Here is an 18,975-nt window from a genome sequence, read left to right on the forward strand (position 1 = left end):
ATAACGCCGGGATCACGCCCTGAGCCGAAGGCAGACGCTTAATCGCTGTGCCACCCAGGCGCCCCTAAAAAATTATTTTTAAAAAAATTTTTTTTATCATGTGATGTTAGTCACCATACAGTACATCATTAGTTTTTGATGCAGTGTTCCATGATTCATTGTTTGCGTATAACACCCAGTGCTCCAAGCAATTCGTGCCCTCCTTAATACCCATCACCGGCCCAGCCCAATCCCCCTCCCCCTTCCCCTCTGAAGCCCTCAGTTTGTTTCCCAGTCCATATAATTAGAAATAATGTATTCTTAAAAATTAAATATACAATATACATTCCACTTATGTACAAGTTTTCACTCTTCTATCACTTACATAAAGATGAGCTACCAGTATACACAAAACAGATTCAGGAAGCCACAATAAATAGAAATCAGGCTATAAGATCACTAATAAAACTAATAAAACAATTCAAAAGCAACCAATACAATTTAGGGAAAAAATACTCTAGTAAAGAGAAAAAACAAAGCCAGACTCAACAATGAAGCAAAATGAACAAAATAATTAGCACACTTAACTGGGAGAAAGACATCAAATAAGGCTCCACAAGTCAATGAAAAAGGAACTTCTGAGAAGAAATATTTGAAACTCCAACCAAGTGGAACCTGGAAAGCGGTCCCCAAAGAAGGAAAGGAGACAGTTTCTACATTCATTACAAACTGCTTAATTTTTAAGCATCACCACAAATTGCTCAGTACATTAGGGACTCATTCCTGTATCAATTCTTAAATGAACAAAATGCAGCCTCTGATAGAATTCCACACATTCAAAAAAGGGGCTAGTTATTTTTCAAAGCATTCTAAGATTAATGGCCATGTTTCAGAATACATAATGGTGTGTAGCTGCTATTTTTAAGTAATCAGGGTTATTTTATTCTCTCTCCTCAGGCAGTATATTTCTTCTCTGGTCATCCCTCTCCCAGTTAACAGCAACAAATCAGAAACCGAGTCCTCCTTAACTGTCCTCTCTTGTCCTGCAGATCCAACCAGTTATCAAAATCTGTCAGTTCTCCCTCTGAAATGACCATCTCCTCTGCTCCTATTCTGAGTTTAAGGTTTCATTCTCTCTCCCCTGCCTGACAGAAACAATTACTTCAGTCACGTGTGGGACCCCATCCCTCTCCAATCCATCCTCTAGCACTCATTTTCTAAAATACAGATTAGATAAAACTTGTCGCTACTCCTTTAAAAGTCTTCAAAGATCAAAACCTAAGCTGTCTCCATAATAAACATGCCATACCGTTTTCTGTGTCTGGACTCCCCCACCCCCCACTTCTCTACTTGGGAGATTCCTATTCATTCACCACAGTCCGGGATAAATGTTACTTCATAATAGCTTTCTGGCAACATCTCTAAGCAGAGCACCATCTCTACCTCCCACTTCTATACCTGCTCCACAGGGTCAGGGCTAAATGCTCCTACCCCAGTCAGTATCCCTGGGGCTTGGCACACAGCAAGCACTAAAAAAAAAGAAAAAAGGAAAAACAAAAAAAAACAAAAAAAAAAAGGGAAAAAAAACCAGTTTGTCTTTTTACCAAACTCAGAAACAGTTATGTAATTTGAGAAAATCACATATGTTAAGAAGTCAATGTTTAAATTCAAGCTTTCATCAAAACAATTCTGACACATAAATGGATACTTACATACAGAATCCACCATAATTACATATCAATTATTCATGTTAAATAAGGAATACTAAAACTGTAGATAATAGAGAAGTCATTTATATATTGATGTTGGAATTTTTTCTATACAAATTTCAATACCTAAGCTAATATTAAAAATGTGCTTGCTATCGTTTAATGAATACAGAGTTTTAGTTTCAGTTTTGCAAGATGAAAATGTTCTGCAGATGGATGGTGGAAATGGTTGCACAAGTACGTGACTGTACTCAATGCCACTAAACTGTACACTTACAAATGATTAAAATGGTAAATTTCAAGTTTATGTCTTTTATCACAATTTTTAAAAAGATTTGAGAGAGAGAGAGAGAGAGCAAGAGAGAGCATGAGTGGTGGGGAGGGGCAGAGGAGAGGGAGAAGCAGACCCCTTGTTCAGCAGGGAGCCCGAAGCAAAGCGGGGCTGGATCCCAGGACCCCAGGATCATAAGGCTCAGAGGCTGCTGTGCTGATGCCATTTCAGATTCAGCTAACATCTACCATTACCATAGACCGGGCCCGGCACCAGGCATTTTCATATACATCATCTCAGGTACTACCAATATCTATTTGCAGGTGAAGAATAAGAATCTGGGGCTCAGGGGCGCTTGGGTGGCACAGCGGTTAAGCGTCTGCCTTCGGCTCAGGGCGTGATCCCGGCGTTATGGGATCGAGCCCCACGTCAGGCTCTTCCGCTATGAGCTTGCTTCTTCCTCTCCCACTCCCCCTGCTTGTGTTCCCTCTCTCGCTGGCTGTCTCTCTCTCTGTCAAATAAATAAATAAAATCTTAAAAAAAAAAAAAAAAAGAATCTGGGGCTCAAAGTTTAACAGTGCCACGGAGGGGGAAAGGTTGGTCAGGCAACACCAATGAAAGATATGTAATAATAGTTCACAAACAGGAAACTGAATTGAATTAACGCCTGAATCCTGTTTCTACAGACTTCTTAATTCATTCATTATCTGCTATTTGTCAGGCAAATGCCTAGAATAGCACTGAAGATAGATCACTGAACAGATAAAAACTCCTGCTGCTCATGAGTTTAAGTTCTAAACCAGAGGTTCCACAAAACGTGATATTTGACTGGAGGCATTTGCAATAGCATTCACTGCAGGGAAGCAGAGACCTCCTGGCAATGAGAACTACCCTGCAGAGGAGGGTTACTCATTCCCTGAAGAGTATAAGCAGAAAGGCTGGATACCACTTATCACCAAAGATGCTGAAACTTTTCCAAGCTGAGAAGGAATTTATGGGTTGGAAAGGGATTAATTACATAAACTTCTAAGATCCTATTCAACCTGGAGTTCTATTTCACTAAGAAACAAACAATATTATGAGACAGCAATGCATCCGTATCTTGTGTGTGTGTCTGAGCACATGCACACATCCCAACTATGAACTATTTAGCAGTATAAATTGTCTTATTCTCCTTTACATCTCATGTGTTTAAGTCTATGAAATGAATAAATGAATGCAATGTTATAGGCTTAAAGAACAGTGGATTGACTGAATCTTGTTCTGACATTAAATTTGACATTTAAATTCTACTTCCAATTTGCTATTTTCTTTTTTAAAAAAAGATTTTATTTATTTATTAGAGAGAAAGAGCACAAGCAGGGGAGAGGGAGAAGCAGGAACCAGACAATGCAGGGCTTGATCCCAGGACCCCGGGATCATGACCTGAGCCAAAGGCAGATGCTTAACTGACTAAGCCACCCAGGTACCCCTCCAATTTGCTATTTTCAAAATAACCCTCTAAAGCTTTTCCTATTTCCAGATTGAAATTATATTCATTCACTCTTTAAACAAAAATTCTTTGACTACACATAGGTTCCAGCCCTGTGCCAGGTAATGGGGGATTCAAAAAATAACAAGGTACTCTCCCTTCAGTCTAGAAGAGGGAGTAAGATACCTAAGTAAGTGTGATAAAGTATTATAGGGGCCACATTAAAAGTATACAGGGGCTCAGAAGGTAGAGGAGAGGGTAGGAGCCAGTTCTATCTGGGGAAAGGGTGGGAGGAGAAATTAAGACCATGGAAAAGGAATTGAGCCGGGATGGAATAATAAGAAAAGTATATCACAGAGACGGAATAACGTAAAGAAAGAAATGGTGCCATGAAGCATTATGGTAGACTTCCTCTGTCCAATATGGTAGCCACTAGCCATATGTAGCACCTGAAATGTGGCTAGTATGACTAAGGAAGTAAATATTTAATTGTTTTAATTTTTTATTAATTTAAATTTATAACTGACATTCAGTACGGTTATAGGGAAAACTTTTTTTTTTAAATTAGTTTCATAGGTAGAATTCAGTGATTCATCAGTTGCATATAACACTCAGTGCTCATTACATCACGTGCCCTCCTTAATGCCCCATCCCCCCACCTCGTTTGGAATAAAACTTGGTATGGGAATCTACTTTTTCAATTGAAAATTGTTGAAATCTAAATGTAGATCAAGTATTTCTGACAAAACTTGGTGTCCACACTGAGATGTGCTATCACTGCAAAACATACACCAGATTCTGAAGACTGAATATGAAAAAAAAGGAACGTAGAACAGCTCATTATGCATTTTTATATTGGTATGTGTCAAAATAGATGTTAGATACATAAGTTAAATAAAATATATTATTAAATTAATTATTAAAATTAATTCCTTTGTTTCTTCTTTACCTTTTTCAATGTGGCTACTAGAAAATTTAAAATTACATATGTAACTTGCACTCTATTTCTAATGGACAGTGCCATGTTGGGCAACTGTAGTTCAATGCGGCTGGAGCAGGAGGCATGTTAGAGAGTAGGCTAAGAGAAGTAAAATGTGGCTGTACTTTTTACTATAATGGAGAAAGCAGATCTAAAATGAGCAAAAAGCAGCCCATGGGCAGAGTAGTAGTGAGGGACAGAGGAGAGAATATACCAATGGCCTATGGGACGCTGGCGCTGGGGGCTCATTACACTCTTGCTTTTCACATGGCTTAGTTGTTCAACCTCCCTAGTAATTAAAGGAATCCTAACTATTTCAGATGTAGAGATAGAAGAAAAGGCTTTAGAGAAACTCTCATGATTTTAGTATCAAGTGGAAGAACAAGTTCACCTTAATCTCAGATAAGACAAATCATCCCACCTCAGAAAATCCCAAGCAAAGGATAAAAAAGGGATAAGACATAATGAACCAGAAACCTATGCTTAAAATAGATTTTATATTTAAAGATTCTTGATAAGGTTCTTAGTTTCTACAAAGCTAAAATTTTCTTTAGAATCTAAACTCTGAAACTTATGAAATGTTTTTATTAAATTCAACTAGTGCTATTAAAAATAGTGCTATAAAAATGGCAAGAATACATACCTTCCTGAAAGGGCTATAAGTTTTAAGGACAAATAAAATTTAAACGCTAGACAAAGTGTCTAACATGGTGTCTAACGTAGAGAACAAATTCATTACATAACAGGTTCTTCTTTCTTTTCTTAATAATAATCTCAAGTGTGGATGAACTGTTACAGAAATATCTTTAGGAATTTAAAAAGCGAAACTTCCAATTCCTTCCACGACCTGAAAAATTGATGACAAAATGACAAAAGAGACATCATGGCTAAAAGAAATGGATAATGAATGATATAATTAGTAATGAGGAATTCCCTAGAGCCAGCCCTTGCTAAATCTCCTTATCACTCTTACCTCCAGAATAGGGTAAAAAGATACTTACCACTAGGCTGCATAGTCAATGGACTTAAAACAGGTCAATGAATTAAGAAGTTTGGGATTTATCCCTGGATCCACCAATACCTTACTCTGACCTCTGACAAGTCAGTTTTTCTGTATGTTAATTTCTCCATCTGTAAAATGGGGGTGGGAGGAAGGAGGACACTTATTACCCCTTAAAGTACTGAGACTTAAGTATTAACAAACTGGCTACATTATTTAAAAAGTAGGACATTCAGACAAATCTTTTTTGCTTATTAGAATATCTCAAGGTTGGGTAGTAACTTATAGCAAGTACCACAGGCTTAATTTAACTAAGCCCCATAGTCACAGAAATCAAGAATACAGATATTTTCTACATTTGGTCCCATGCAAATACTGAATATAAATATAATTTCCAACTAACCAGGTTAAGCCAAAAACTCAAAAGATACTAAAAATCCATTAACACGGTATTATGGACCCTCCCACAATTCCTATGTTAAAGTCCTAACTCCCTATTAATAAGACTGTATTTGGAGACAGGACTTTTAAGGAGGTAACTAAGGTTAAAAGAGGTCATAAGGGTGGGGCCCTAATTTGTCCTTGTAAAATGAGAAAGAGACATCAGAGATCTCTCCCCCTCCCTCTCTCTCCACAAACACATACAGAGAAAAAAGCCAGGTGAGGACGTGGCCAAAAAAGTGATCGTCTGTAAGCTGAGAAGAGGCCTGACCAGAAACAAGCCCTGCTAGCCTCCTGATCTTGGTGTTCCAGACTAGAAACTGTGAGAAAATTAATTTCTGTTGTGTAAGCCACCCAGCCAGACTTTTTAACTCCAAGTCTGAGCAGACTAATACACATGGTCATGGGACAAATGAGGCTGTGGTCATTCTTTTAGAGCACCTGCCCCATGCAACACTACTCGGTTTCCCAGTTGCCCTAAAGAATCTTCACTCTTTCTTTTACCATAGTCTGACTGGTAGTAAAATAAAGCAAAACAAAACAAATAGGAAATTGGAAGTTAAAACTGCATCATTTTGAATGTCAACCGTATTCTCCCTTAAAGAGTTTAGGCAACTAACTGAACTACACTGAGCCTCAGTTTTCTTATCAGCAAAATAGGGATGATAATCCCAATGCTACTTGCTTAACTAGGTTTTTGTGAAGAACAAATGAACAAAAATGGCTTTAAAAGCACATAAGACAGTTAATAGGGATTATTAAGGAAAAACTTTTCTCAGAGGGAAAACTGAGATCCTGAAATCATATTATGTACCTACAAAGAGGACACAGGACATTACAGCCTTCTATTACTAGTTAGCCTCTAAGGATTCAAATACTCGGTTTTTGAGTAACAACTCTAAGGAAAATCTGCTAGAACTACTTCTGCTTTGGCTCTTCTCCCTCTGGCTTCCTCTTACCGTGGACTGGAACCTTTAAGAGATTATCATAATGCAATCTTCTTGGGGGCAGTGGAAGTGCCTATATGTATCCAAAAGACTGTAATGACACTAAGAGGCAGGAATAAGAAGAGTAACCTGAATCCTCAAAATGCACGTCTGGAGCCCTGAAACATTAAGAGAGGAATCTGTGGAACATCCTAGAAAATACAGCCTCTCTGAGTTCTGAGAAAAGAGCACAAGAGCATAGACCAGTAAAACAAAGCGGTGCTGTCCTATAGAACTTCCTCTGATGCCAGAAATGTTCTGTACCATCTAGTGGGCGGCCATTAGCCACATGTGGCTCTTCAGCACTGGAAATGTGGCCAGTGTGACTGAAGAGTTCCATTTTTGTCTGCATTTAATTTTTATTAAATTTAAATAGACACATGTGGCCGGTGGTGACTGAACTGGATAGTGCAAGATCTGGAGGATGTAAGGATTCTGGTATTTCTGGAAACCCTTGAGAGAAAAATAATATGTAGCAGAAAATTTACGAGGCTATGGAAGCATCCTTTTAACACGTGGCAAAACAATCATAATAGGCCATCCCCTGAAGCAAGGAAAAGTAGAAGAAATTCTTCATATATTAAGAAAAAAATTTAGTTATAAATTATCACTTATATATTAACAATAATAATTACTAACATTCTATAGCTATTATTTTTAAGTGTTTACTATGTACCAGATATTGTGCTAAATATTTCCATAAAACCATCTTGTTAAATCTTCACCAGTGTGAGACCACTTAGTATGGTATCATTATCCCTTTTTACCTAATGAGGAAATAATACCCAGAGAGGTTGAATAACTTTCTAAAAGGTTAGTCAGTAGAAAAGGCAGTATCCCAAACTATACTCTTAACTACACTGCCTCTCTCTCTCAAAAAAAAAGGACAAAGCTACTCACAAGAAAGAAACCCTACAAATGCTTCTAATATAAAATAGCCCAACTTAGATATTCTACCCACTTTGCTACAGTGAAAACTGAAGCACGGATGCTTATTAGCTTGATCTGGACACTGAATTAATATTAAGCATAGTCTGGGATTTAATGAGGCAAGACTAGATTAAATGGAGGATGTCCAAAGGTACCATGTTTTAAATATTCATAGAGTTTGGAAAACACAAAAGAAGTAATGCAGGCTTACATGCACATATCAATGAGGGGGGGTGGGGAAGAAGGGAAGAAGGGACAGAGGAGGAGGGATGTTTTTCTCAGAAATAGAAACTAGAAAATAGAAAAAAGAAGCATCAAATGTACTTCTGAAAACCCATTAAGACAGAACTCTTTCAATGTTACAAAGCAGTTGTGATTTTAATAAACCATAATCCTATGCCGATAAGCATAGCGATCAAAAAGGAAAAGCTGGGAGAACACCTGCCCCACTGTGGCCATGGAGGACAACCTACAGAGGAGGCAGGAGACAGACAAGGGACTAGTCTGGGATGTACCACTGATTAGCCACTCTCTTATTAGCAACTATTCCTAGTGCCTTTTAGCTGATTCTCTGCCTCCAGCTCTCCTTCATTTACTTTTACTCTGTTCAGAGAGAAGTGTGATGAGATGGTAATATTCCTCTGGGATGATCTGCCGGAAGAGGGGGAAGGGGAAGCAAGCTAGGCAATCCCTTTCTCGAAGACAGCAATAAATCCTGTCTTGTGCATGCAGCAGATGTGAACAAAGAAGATGGAACAGATCTCTCCTTGGCAATCATCCCTGCCCCCACTCCCTCTGTAGCAATTATACATCTCTGCACGTGCACACAGAGAGAAGAACCCCAGAGAACATCAGTATTTCCTTTAACAAGCAAAGCAGTTAGCAATGAATGGCTAATGAAAATGCAGAGAAGCTGTAACTCCCTTTGTTTTGCAGGCAGTCCTAGCAGACTTCAACTACGTATAATGTGTCCCCTTTCCAGAGGCTTACAGAGGTGTGATCCAGAGCCTAAGAGAGGCTAATGCTTTCTGCACATCTGGCTCATGTTTCCTGAACAGGGAAGAAGATTAGTGGACCAGAGGTGCCGCATCCTACTTCCTGGCAGACACATACGGCTCTGACGTCATGAACTAAGTAATGCACCACCACCACCATCATTTCCATCAGTATCCAAAAAAAAAGTTAACAGTAGTGGATGATCTACTCCGCCAGTCAGAAGACTTTCGAGGTGGAGTTTTATGTTCAAATCTAGACCCTCTACTCTGAATGAGATACAGGCACACAATCCCATTCAAAGGAAAGCAACAAGGAGAGTAAAGGTTTAAGAAACTGTGGAGGTTTAACCAGGAGACGAGAAGACTCAGAGGAAACAGGAGAGCTGTTGGCAAATACCTGACATGTTCTCATGTACAGGAGGGATGAGATTCGCTCTACTTGTTCCATAGTAACCCAAGGGACAGAACTAGGACTAGTGGGTGGAAGCTACAGGTAGACAGGCTTCAGCTCATTACTAGGGAAAACTTTCTGGCAGTCAGAGGTATCCAACCATCAGATAAACTCTGGAAAGGAAAGGTATGACTCTACCATCATGGCGGGTATGGAAGCAAAGGTAAGATAACTTCTTGGTGGAAGTATTAAATCATGAAAAGGAAGAGGAATGTTGGACTAGGTAACCTTAAAAGGCCTTTCCAAATCTGAGATCCTACAATTTTATGGGGGTATGGACCTCCTGAATTCATCATTTCAACACTGTACAACTTTGGGTTTGCAGCATGGACGGTATGTATTTCTACAATACCAACTTCTCCTCTGAAGGCCCACAGAGGTCTGACGTGGGGGCAGAAGAAATAACAACATCATCATCGTCTTCTTTCCCTTCTGCTTCTTCACCTACCATGTACTGGCACCACGGCAGGCACTTTATACACTTTCTCTCTGAACTTTGAGAGTCAAGTTCCAACTAGGCTACCGTGAGACTGAGCCAGGAACACATCATCTTTGGTTTCTACTTTCCTCATTTGTACGACAAAGGGGCCGAACTTCATTCATGATCTGTAAGATCCCTTTTCAGTTTTACCATACTGTGAGTCTACGGGCGGCAGCATCAAGGTACCAGCCCAATTATTTCCTCCGTATCTGTTACAACTTAAAACCAGGCTGGATAACCTGAAATATCCTCTTTCTTTGAAATAATGAACAATGTGTGATGCTTTTATTTTACACAATAAATACAAAATTTAGTGTAAATGGAATTTTTAATAAAAAATGAAGTCTATTTTGAGCACACCAAGATGGTTGGTTAAAAGAAACCTTCATTATACTATTTTGTTGTCCACTCAAGTCATCCATGCCAGTCCCAATGGTGTCTTGTTCTTTGTGCTTGGTAATCGGTCAGATGGTATAACACAGAACTACAGGTTTGGAAGGAACAGTAAAAGCCTTTTAGTTCAATGCCTCCTCCTTCCCTGCCTCCAATTCCACCAACCCCAGCCAGTGACTGAATCTTCACCGAGTCTCTTCTTATCCCCCACTGATGAAGATCCCACATCTCCCCAGGAAGTGCCCTCCATTCTTGGCTGTGCGTCTTGGCCTTCGGAAAGTGATCCGCAGTATTTTTATTTATTTATTTATTTATTTATTTATTTATTTTTATAATAATTTTTTATTATATTATGTTAGTCAACATACAGAAAGTGATCCGCAGTATTTTTATTTATTTATCTATTTTTATAATAGTTTTTTATTATATTATGTTAGTCAACATACAGTACATCCCTAGTTTCAGTATTTTTTTTATCTCAATAACCATGAGGGAATCCCAGCATACTTCCATTAGTAATAGTAGTTTCATCTACAATTGAACTTTTAAAAGAGGTCTCTCAAGACAACAAGATAGTAACAGGAGGGAAACTTTGCCTTTTCATTTGGTATACTTCTGTTGCCAAATTTTTCACAGTGCATATACATAATTTTAACACATACATACATTAAAAAGAAAGTGGTCCAAGGGGGTAAATGTTTATCACAGTAGTGGTAGGGAGTTAGACAGGAACAAGGCCCCTCAGGGAAACAAAACAGAAAGGGAGAATGGCATGTGTCTGATGTGACACCTCCACAGACTCTAATATGCTTGGAGGGTGTTGAATGTCACCTACCTCCCGGAAAATCACTGCTCATCTCTATCTCAATTGAGTATGCCTGCTCTTTAGGCATTTTGGGGCAGTTTTCATGTGTGCAGGGAAAGTTAACTGCTTTCTGGTCTTATCAAGGTGAAACTCAATGACTAACTATATAACGTGTCTAACTGTATAATGCAGCTCCTTCTTGTTCTCTCCCATTCCACCTGATCCACAGTATATCATTCTGCCTTCCAACATTACACCTCTACGGTCTGTTTATTTCCTCTTTACCATGATGGGTTAGCACACTTCCTAATTATTCAGGCTAATTGTCTTAGTCCAAGCTCAAGGGTATTTTTACCAAATATCCCTACATTTCCCTCCTCTATTATGAAGATCCTGCAGCAATACCACCAGGGTTTGCATCTGGTTCTATCACTTACGAGCTGTACAACCTCAGCCAAGTAACTTAACCCCTGTGCCTCGGTTTCCTTATCTGCAAAGTAAAGACAATAACAGCAATTAGCTCACTTAGGTGCTAGGAGAATTGAATAGGATACATAGAAAGCACTTAGACCAGTACACGGGCATTGCAGACAATCCATGTTACTGTGCATTGCTGCTTCCTTCCTCTCTGTCATCATCAGCCTCATGCCCTGCTATTCATTAGGAAACTGTCTTATTACAGATCCAAAGCGTTAAACTGGTAATTTCTTTCTTGAATTTCTATGTTCCCTCTTTTTCAATCCGAAGCATTCTTGACACTTCAACATAGCTCTCTCTGACAAACCCGATTAAAGTGAAACTTTCTCACTTAGCGTACCTACTCCTACAGCCTTGTTTTCATTACATTATGATACACACTCATGCTTCACCAATTCATGTTCCTTTTCTTTTCATACCTCTATTCAAAACCCATCTCCTGAAGCAGGGTTTGGAAATCTTCTTCTGTAAAGAGCCAGAGGGTAATTAATTTTTTAATTAGTTTTGTGGGACACACAGTTTCTTTTGCAACTTCTCAACTCCACCACTGTAGGATGAAAGTAGCCACAGGTAACACATTAACAATAAACATGGCTATGTTCCAAAAAACCTTTACTTACAAAACAGGCAGCCAACAGAATTGGACCTATGAGCCACAGTTTGTTAATCCCTGGTCTAGAGGAATTCTTCCCTAAATGATTCTGTTTGGCTATGATCAACCCTCTGTTCTACTTCAAGCATGGACCATATTTACTTAGAAGCTTCTAAGTATTTGCACATGGTCAGTCTCCCACTACGACTGATGTACACGTTCTTTAAGGAGAGCTAGTCTTTAATTCTTTAAACAAAATGTATCTGACTAGGAGTAATGTGGGGCGTTAAGGACACAAAGTCCAAGCCTATGCTCACAAAGAACTCACAGATTAGTAGGACAGGTAGCAATTCAAATACACAACCATAACATAACGTGATTTTTGCTCTCATAGAAATTTGCTATACAAAGTGCTCTTGGAAAACAGAAAGGAAGGAGTGACTTTGCGTGGGGACATGAGGAAACCTTCACAGAGATGAAGTTGAGCCAGGACTGTCAGAACAAAGATGAATACGCATTTTAGGCAAAGGGAATATAGTACAAAGGTACTAAGGCATGAAAATGGCAGTGTGTTTGGTTAATAGCCAGTAGTTTATTATAGATAGAAAAGGATAGGGTAAGCTACAGAGATAAAGGGAGAGGAGAAGAGAAAAGTAGTAGGCAGCAAACGAAGAGCCTCATTTGCCTACTAAGACAATGGTATATTACATAGTGAGCCATCTGGTGTCATCTCATAGATTATGTTAGACACTCAATATCAAGATCTGACTTATTAATGATAGTTTACATCCATAAAGGGATTTTAACTTTTTTCACAGACTTTTACGTACATTCCTCCCAATGTCCATACAGCTGCTGTACCGAATGCTCACACGCCTTCTAAATTCTGACACCGATCTTCACCTTGGGATGTAGTGAGGAGAAAGAGATTTAAAGGCAAAAGATCTAAGACCTAGAACTAGTCGTATAGCACACAGTAACATGATTTTGAGTAAGGGTCTTAAGCCCTCATTGTCTCCATAACACAGGATCAGCAACTGTACCCACTTCACAAGAGTACCGTAAAGACTGTGCAGGACAATTACGTGAAGAGGGCTCTGCACACTACCGAGAGCTGTATGAATGACACGCAAGATTTGCTAAAATTGCAGGATTAAATTGGCAAGAAAGGGTGAGATTCTTTTATTCGCTCTAATCGCTTTTTGTGACACATACATTCATATACAACCTAATAGAAGAAAGCTCTCTATCTCTGTTACATATAAATACAGGCTCTGACCTTTCCGAGGACCCGATGTTTGCATGGTACCATCAGCTATATCAAATAGGAAAGCGTTGCTCCTTAGCAAGATGGAGAAATCTGGAAGCAAAAGAGAGAAAAAAATTAGAAATGTGAACTACTGTAGATCAAAGAAGACATGCAGTGAAACTAGGTTTTTATCAGTGGACACCAACAGGCTGGACACCCAGACAGGGCTTCCCAAAGGCAGAAATTCAGACAGGTTTTCAATTTCCAGGATCCTTCCCTCAGCTTTGTGGATTCAGAACACTGATTCTGTTAAAAACAGAATATATTCTTGAGGGCAGTTCTATAGATCATTAAACAATGATGGATAAATAAGAATGTTAACTCATTAATTTATTGTGAGAAATATAACAGGCACACGAAATAAAATATCGTATGCTGAAAACCACAAAACACTGCTGAAAGAAATTTATCCCAATGATGTCTTTTGCAGAAATATAAAAAGTCAACCTAAAATTTATGTGGAATTTCAGAGGACCCCAAATAGCTTAGACAATCTTGAAAATGAAGAACAAAATTGAAAGACTGACACTTCCCGATTTCAAAACTTACTACAAAGCTAGAGTAATCAGAACAGAGTGGTACCGGCATAAGGACAGACCCACAGACCAACAGAATAGAACTGAGGGCCCAGAAACAAATCCTAATATATACGGTCAAACGATGTTCGAGAAAGGTGCCAAGACCGTTCATGGGAAAAGGATATTCCTTTCAACAAATGATGCTGGGAAAACTGCATACTCACATGCAAAAGAATGAAGTTGAACTTTTACCTTATACTGTATACAAAAATTAACTCAAAACGCATCAAAGACCTAAACACAAGAGCTAAGATTATAAAACTCTTACAAGAAAACACAGGGGAAAATCTTCATGACATTGGACTTGACAATGATTCTTACACATAACATCTAAACCACAGGCAATGAAAGAAAAACAGATATATTCGATTTCATCAAAATGAAAAACATTTGTGCATCAGAGGACACTATCTGAGTGTGAAAGACAACCTATAGAGAATAGGAGAAAATACTGGCAAATTATATATCCAATAAGGGATTAATATCTAGAATATATAAAGAACTCCTACAATTCAACAACAAAAAACCCTCAAACAACCCAATTAAAAAATGGGCACGGGACTTGAATAGACATTTCTCTATCTATACAGACAGCCAATAAGCACATGAAAAGACACTCAGCATCATTAATCAATAATGGAAATGCAAATCAACATCAGGATAAGATACCACTTCACACCCATTCAAATGGCTATCATAAAAAAACAAAACGAAACAAAAATAACAAGTGTTGCCAGAATGTGGAGAAATTAGAATCCTTGCGAATAGCTAGTAGGAATGAAAAGTGATGCAGCTGCTGTGGAAAATCTCAAAAAGATAAACATAGAATTACCATATGATCCAGCAACTCCACTCCTGGGTATGTATCCAAAAGAACTGAAAGCAGGGACTAAAACAGACACTTGTACGCTAATGTTCACAGCAACATCATTCGCAATAGCCAAAGGAAAGGAACAATCCAAGTGTCCATCAGTAAATGAATGGATAAATAAATGTCCTTTATACACACAATGGAATATTTATTCCATAAAAAGGAATACAATTCTGATACTTGCTACAACAGAGACACATCTTGAAAACATTATTCTAAATGAAATAAGCCAAACACAAAAGGACAAATATTTTATGATTCCACTTATACTTGGTAACTAGAAAAAGCAAATTCATGGAGATGGAAAGTAGCGGTACCAGGGGCAGGCCAGAGGAGGGAATGGAGAGTTATGATTTAATAGGTACAGAGTTTCCGCTTGGGATGATGAAAACATTTTAGAGATAGTAGTAAAGGGTACATAACACTGTAAATGTACTTAATGCCTTTAAGTGGTTAAAATGGTACATCCCGGGGCGCCTGGGTGGCTCAGCTCTTAAGCGTCTGCCTTCGGCTCAGGGCGTGATCCCGGCGTTCTGGGATCGAGCCCCACATCAGGCTCCCCTGCTGGGAGCCTGCTTCTTCCTCTCCCACTCCCCTTGTGTGTTCCCTCTCTCGCTGGCTGTCTCTATCTCTGTCAAATAAATAAACAAAATCTTAAAAAAAAATAAAATGGTAAATTTTATGTGACATATATTTTACCCCCCCCCCAAAAAAAGGGAAGAAAAGAAACAGGTAACAGGTGGATCCGTATCACAGTCCCATCCAACCGTCTCACAAGAGAAACATAAAATAGCTTCACACGGATTTAAAAGAAACTAAGTTCTGGAGTCATAGCATTCTCTTTCCTGGGTAATCCTAGATGCAACCAGCCGTCAATTTTGTTTATGACCTCTTAACGACCATTCTGCAGGTTTCCAAGCTATCTTCTGATAAATCCATCCTTTCTTTGGATAACATTACTATCTATATAAAGCATGAGATGGGCTTTGAGTCTGAATAACAATTCTGTCACTAGCTTTGTAAACTTGGACACATTACTAAATGTCTCTGAGCCACCATTTCTGCATCTTTATTTTTTTATTAAGGTTTTATTTATTTGTCAGAGAAAGAGAGCGCACAAGCAGGGGGAGCAGCAGGCAGAGAGAGAAGCAGGCTCCTCACTGAGCAAGGAGCCCGATGTGGGACTTGATCCCAGGACCCTGGGATCATGACCTGAGCCAAAGGCAGATGCTTAACTGACTGAGCCACCCAGACATCCCCAATTTCTGCCATCTTTAATGTGGGAATAATCGTGTCTACTTCAAAGGGTTTGTGAGGGTTGAATAGCATTATCTATTTTAATGAATGGATATAAGTAAGTATGTGATAGGTAGGGGGTCCTTCTCCGCCTCCCTAGCTTTCTGTCACATTACTAATCCCTAATGAATGAAGTCTGTCAGGTCCCTGCCTCTTGGTTCCATCGGCATTCACACAATCCTCACCACAGCTCTCTGTGGATTAAATGGCCTTGCTAGTATTTCTCTCAGAAACCTTCTCTTTGAAAGTCCAAGTCCAAGTCTTCTCTCAGAGACCAACAACATCCAAAAGACCAAAAGTAAATGCAGACAAATTCATTTTCTGCTTATCTCACAAACCTCTCCTACAGGAATCTACCCTCCCTGAGGGCAGAGACTGCCATAGGCTTATTTTATATCCCACACATTGCCTAGAGTAGAAAAAATAACTTTCTGAGTTTTTTTAATTGACTTTTCAACAATTCTGAGTTTTTTATAACAGGACCTTGCATAAATAAATTTCCAAGTATCTAAGTTCTGTTTCTATACTTGTAGTACAAAGCATTAAGGTAAAAACAATACCTATGGTTCTCTTTCAGTGATGAGAACTGAAGCAAACTATATGAGGTGTTACGGGGTGTGACCGTGACTATTTCACAGCCTGCTATACTATAATTGGCTTGTACTAAAAGTGACAGAAATAAGAGAATAAGTCCAATGTCCCACCATAAAAAAAACTCAATAATGAAGTTGATCTGATATCAGGCAAAATTTAAAAATCCATTTAATCTACACTTAAAAAACAAAACATCAAATCAAGTAATCATCAGAGAGTAACCAAATCAGAATTCATATTGCTGATTTACTCCTACATCACAGGGGTGAGACATTCAATTTCACCTTATCTGACTGATCTAAACTCCTTCAGCTACACCAATTGGGATTACCACCGTATATATTTATTAAACATGCCTAGGTATAAGACTGTAACTGAGAGGTTACAAGGAAAAGAGGCTGGGATCATTTTGTTAAATACACTTTTCATATTGTTAACTTATGGAACCATCATAGGAGAAGGGAATCAACTATGTGCCAGTTTCTGTGCTAAGCACTTTAAAAATGACTTTTAATAAAGTATAACATACATATTGAAAAGTACACAAATCATAAGTGTAAAGGTCATGAACTTTTACAATGTATCTCCAAACCAAGAAAGAGATTGTTACTAGCACCAAAGAAGTAGTCCTTTGTGCCCTCTCCCAGTCATTACTCCACCCAGAGTAAACACTGTCTTGACTTCTGTCATTGTAGAATAGTTCTGCTTGTTTTGAACTTTATATAAACAAAATATACCACATGTCCTCTCTCATGTCTACTTCCCTCCACTCAACATTTTGTTTGGGAGGGTCATCCCTGTTGTCCCTAGCAGGCACCTTTACCTTCATTACTTGATTTAAAGAACCCAACAATGGTATTTCCCATTTAGTTAAAAGAAAAAAAAAAGCTGAAATTCTGAAATTAACTCAGTGAGATTAATTAAAGTATCCAAGGTCACATAGCTACTAAATGGAAAGGCTGAAATTAAAGACTGTCTAATTTGAAACCATGCTCTTTCTGGTTCCATTATGCTTGCTTACTGTATTTTAAAACAACAAAAAATTAATCCTTTTCCTGGTTTACTTATCATAGGCAATATATATATATATATATATATATATATATACACACACACACAGAGGCTTGGCAAAAAGTCAAGTACTATGCAAACAAAGTATTTTAAGTTCTCTGTAGATCTTGGATACCAGTCTTTTATCTGTACTGTCATTTGCAAATATCTTCTCCCATTCCGTGGGCTGCCTCTTAGTTTTTTTGACTGTTTCCCTTGGCTGTGCACAAGTTCATTTTTTCTTGTTTCTCTTGCCTTTGGAGATGTGTCATGAAAAAAGTTGCTGTGGCCGATGTCGTAGAGATTGCTGCCTATGTTCTCCTCTAGGATTTTGATGGATTCCTGTCTCACATCGAGGTCTTTCGTCCATTTGGAGTTTATCTTTGTGTATGGTGTGAGAGAGTGTCAAGTTTGATTCTTTTGCATATAGCTGTCCAATTTTCCCAGCACCATTTATTGAAGAGACTGTCTTTTTTCCAACAGATGTTTTTTCCTGCTTTGTCAAAGATTAGTTGCCCAAAGAGCCAAGGGTCCATTTCTGGGTTCTCTATTCTGTTCCATTGGTCTATGTGTCTGTTTTTGTGCCAGTACCATGCTGTCTTTGTGATCACAGCTTTGTAGTACAGCTTCAAATCCGGCAACATGATGCCACCAGCTTTGTTTTTCCTTTCAACAATTCCTTGGCGATTTGGGGCCTTTTCTGAAAAGTTCCACACAAATTTAAGGGCTGTTTTTTCAGCTCTTTGAAAAAGTCATTGGTACTTTGATCGGGATGGCATTGAAAGTGTAGATTGCTCTGGGTAGCATAGACATTTTAACTATGTTAATTCTTCCGATCCATGAGCATGGAATATTTTTCCATCTTTTTGTGTCTTCTTCAATGTCTTTCAAGAGCAATCTGTAGTTTCCAGAATATAGATCCTTTACCTCTCTGGTTAATTCCGAGATAATGTATGATTTTTGGTGCTACTGTAAATGGAATGGATTCCCTAATTTCTCTTTCTTCAGTCTCATCGTTCGTGCATAGAAATGCAACGATTTCTGAGCATTGATTTTGTATCCCGCCACATTACTGAATTGCTCTATAAGTTCTAGTAATTTGGGGGTGGATTCTTTTGGGTTTTCCATAGAGAGTATCATGTCATCTGCAAAGAGAGACAGTTTGACTTCTTCTTTGCCAATCTAGATACCTTTTATCCCTTTTTGTTGTCTGATTGCTGTTACAAGGACTTCTAGTACTATGTTGAATAATAATGGCAAGAGTGTGCATGAGAAACAAATAATCAAATCAAAAAATGGGCAGAAGATATGAACAGA

The 18,975-nt window shown here is 38.5% G+C and overlaps 1 protein-coding gene across 23 annotated transcripts in view; it reads right to left on the reverse strand.

The window, feature by feature from the left end:
- SCMH1 (Scm polycomb group protein homolog 1) overlaps positions 1-18,975 on the reverse strand; it is a 163,761-nt gene that overhangs the window by 120,434 nt on the left and 24,352 nt on the right. For 12 of the 23 annotated variants that reach the window (XM_034650246.1, XM_034650200.1, XM_034650188.1 and 9 more), the window contains one exon: positions 13,240-13,320. Coding sequence is in view for 16 of the 23 variants with exons in the window: in XM_034650200.1 (XP_034506091.1) it covers positions 13,240-13,264 (25 nt within the window). In the remaining 7 variants the exon portion in view is untranslated. Of the gene's footprint in view, positions 1-1,437; positions 1,509-5,052; positions 5,541-12,790; positions 12,864-13,239; positions 13,321-18,975 lie in introns of those variants that run through there. The other 11 variants (XM_034650225.1, XM_034650204.1, XM_034650216.1 and 8 more) reach the window with 7 other exon arrangements.

The sequence above is a fragment of the Ailuropoda melanoleuca genome, chromosome 2 (genome assembly GCF_002007445.2).
Source record: "Ailuropoda melanoleuca isolate Jingjing chromosome 2, ASM200744v2, whole genome shotgun sequence".
Lineage (NCBI taxonomy): Eukaryota > Metazoa > Chordata > Mammalia > Carnivora > Ursidae > Ailuropoda > Ailuropoda melanoleuca.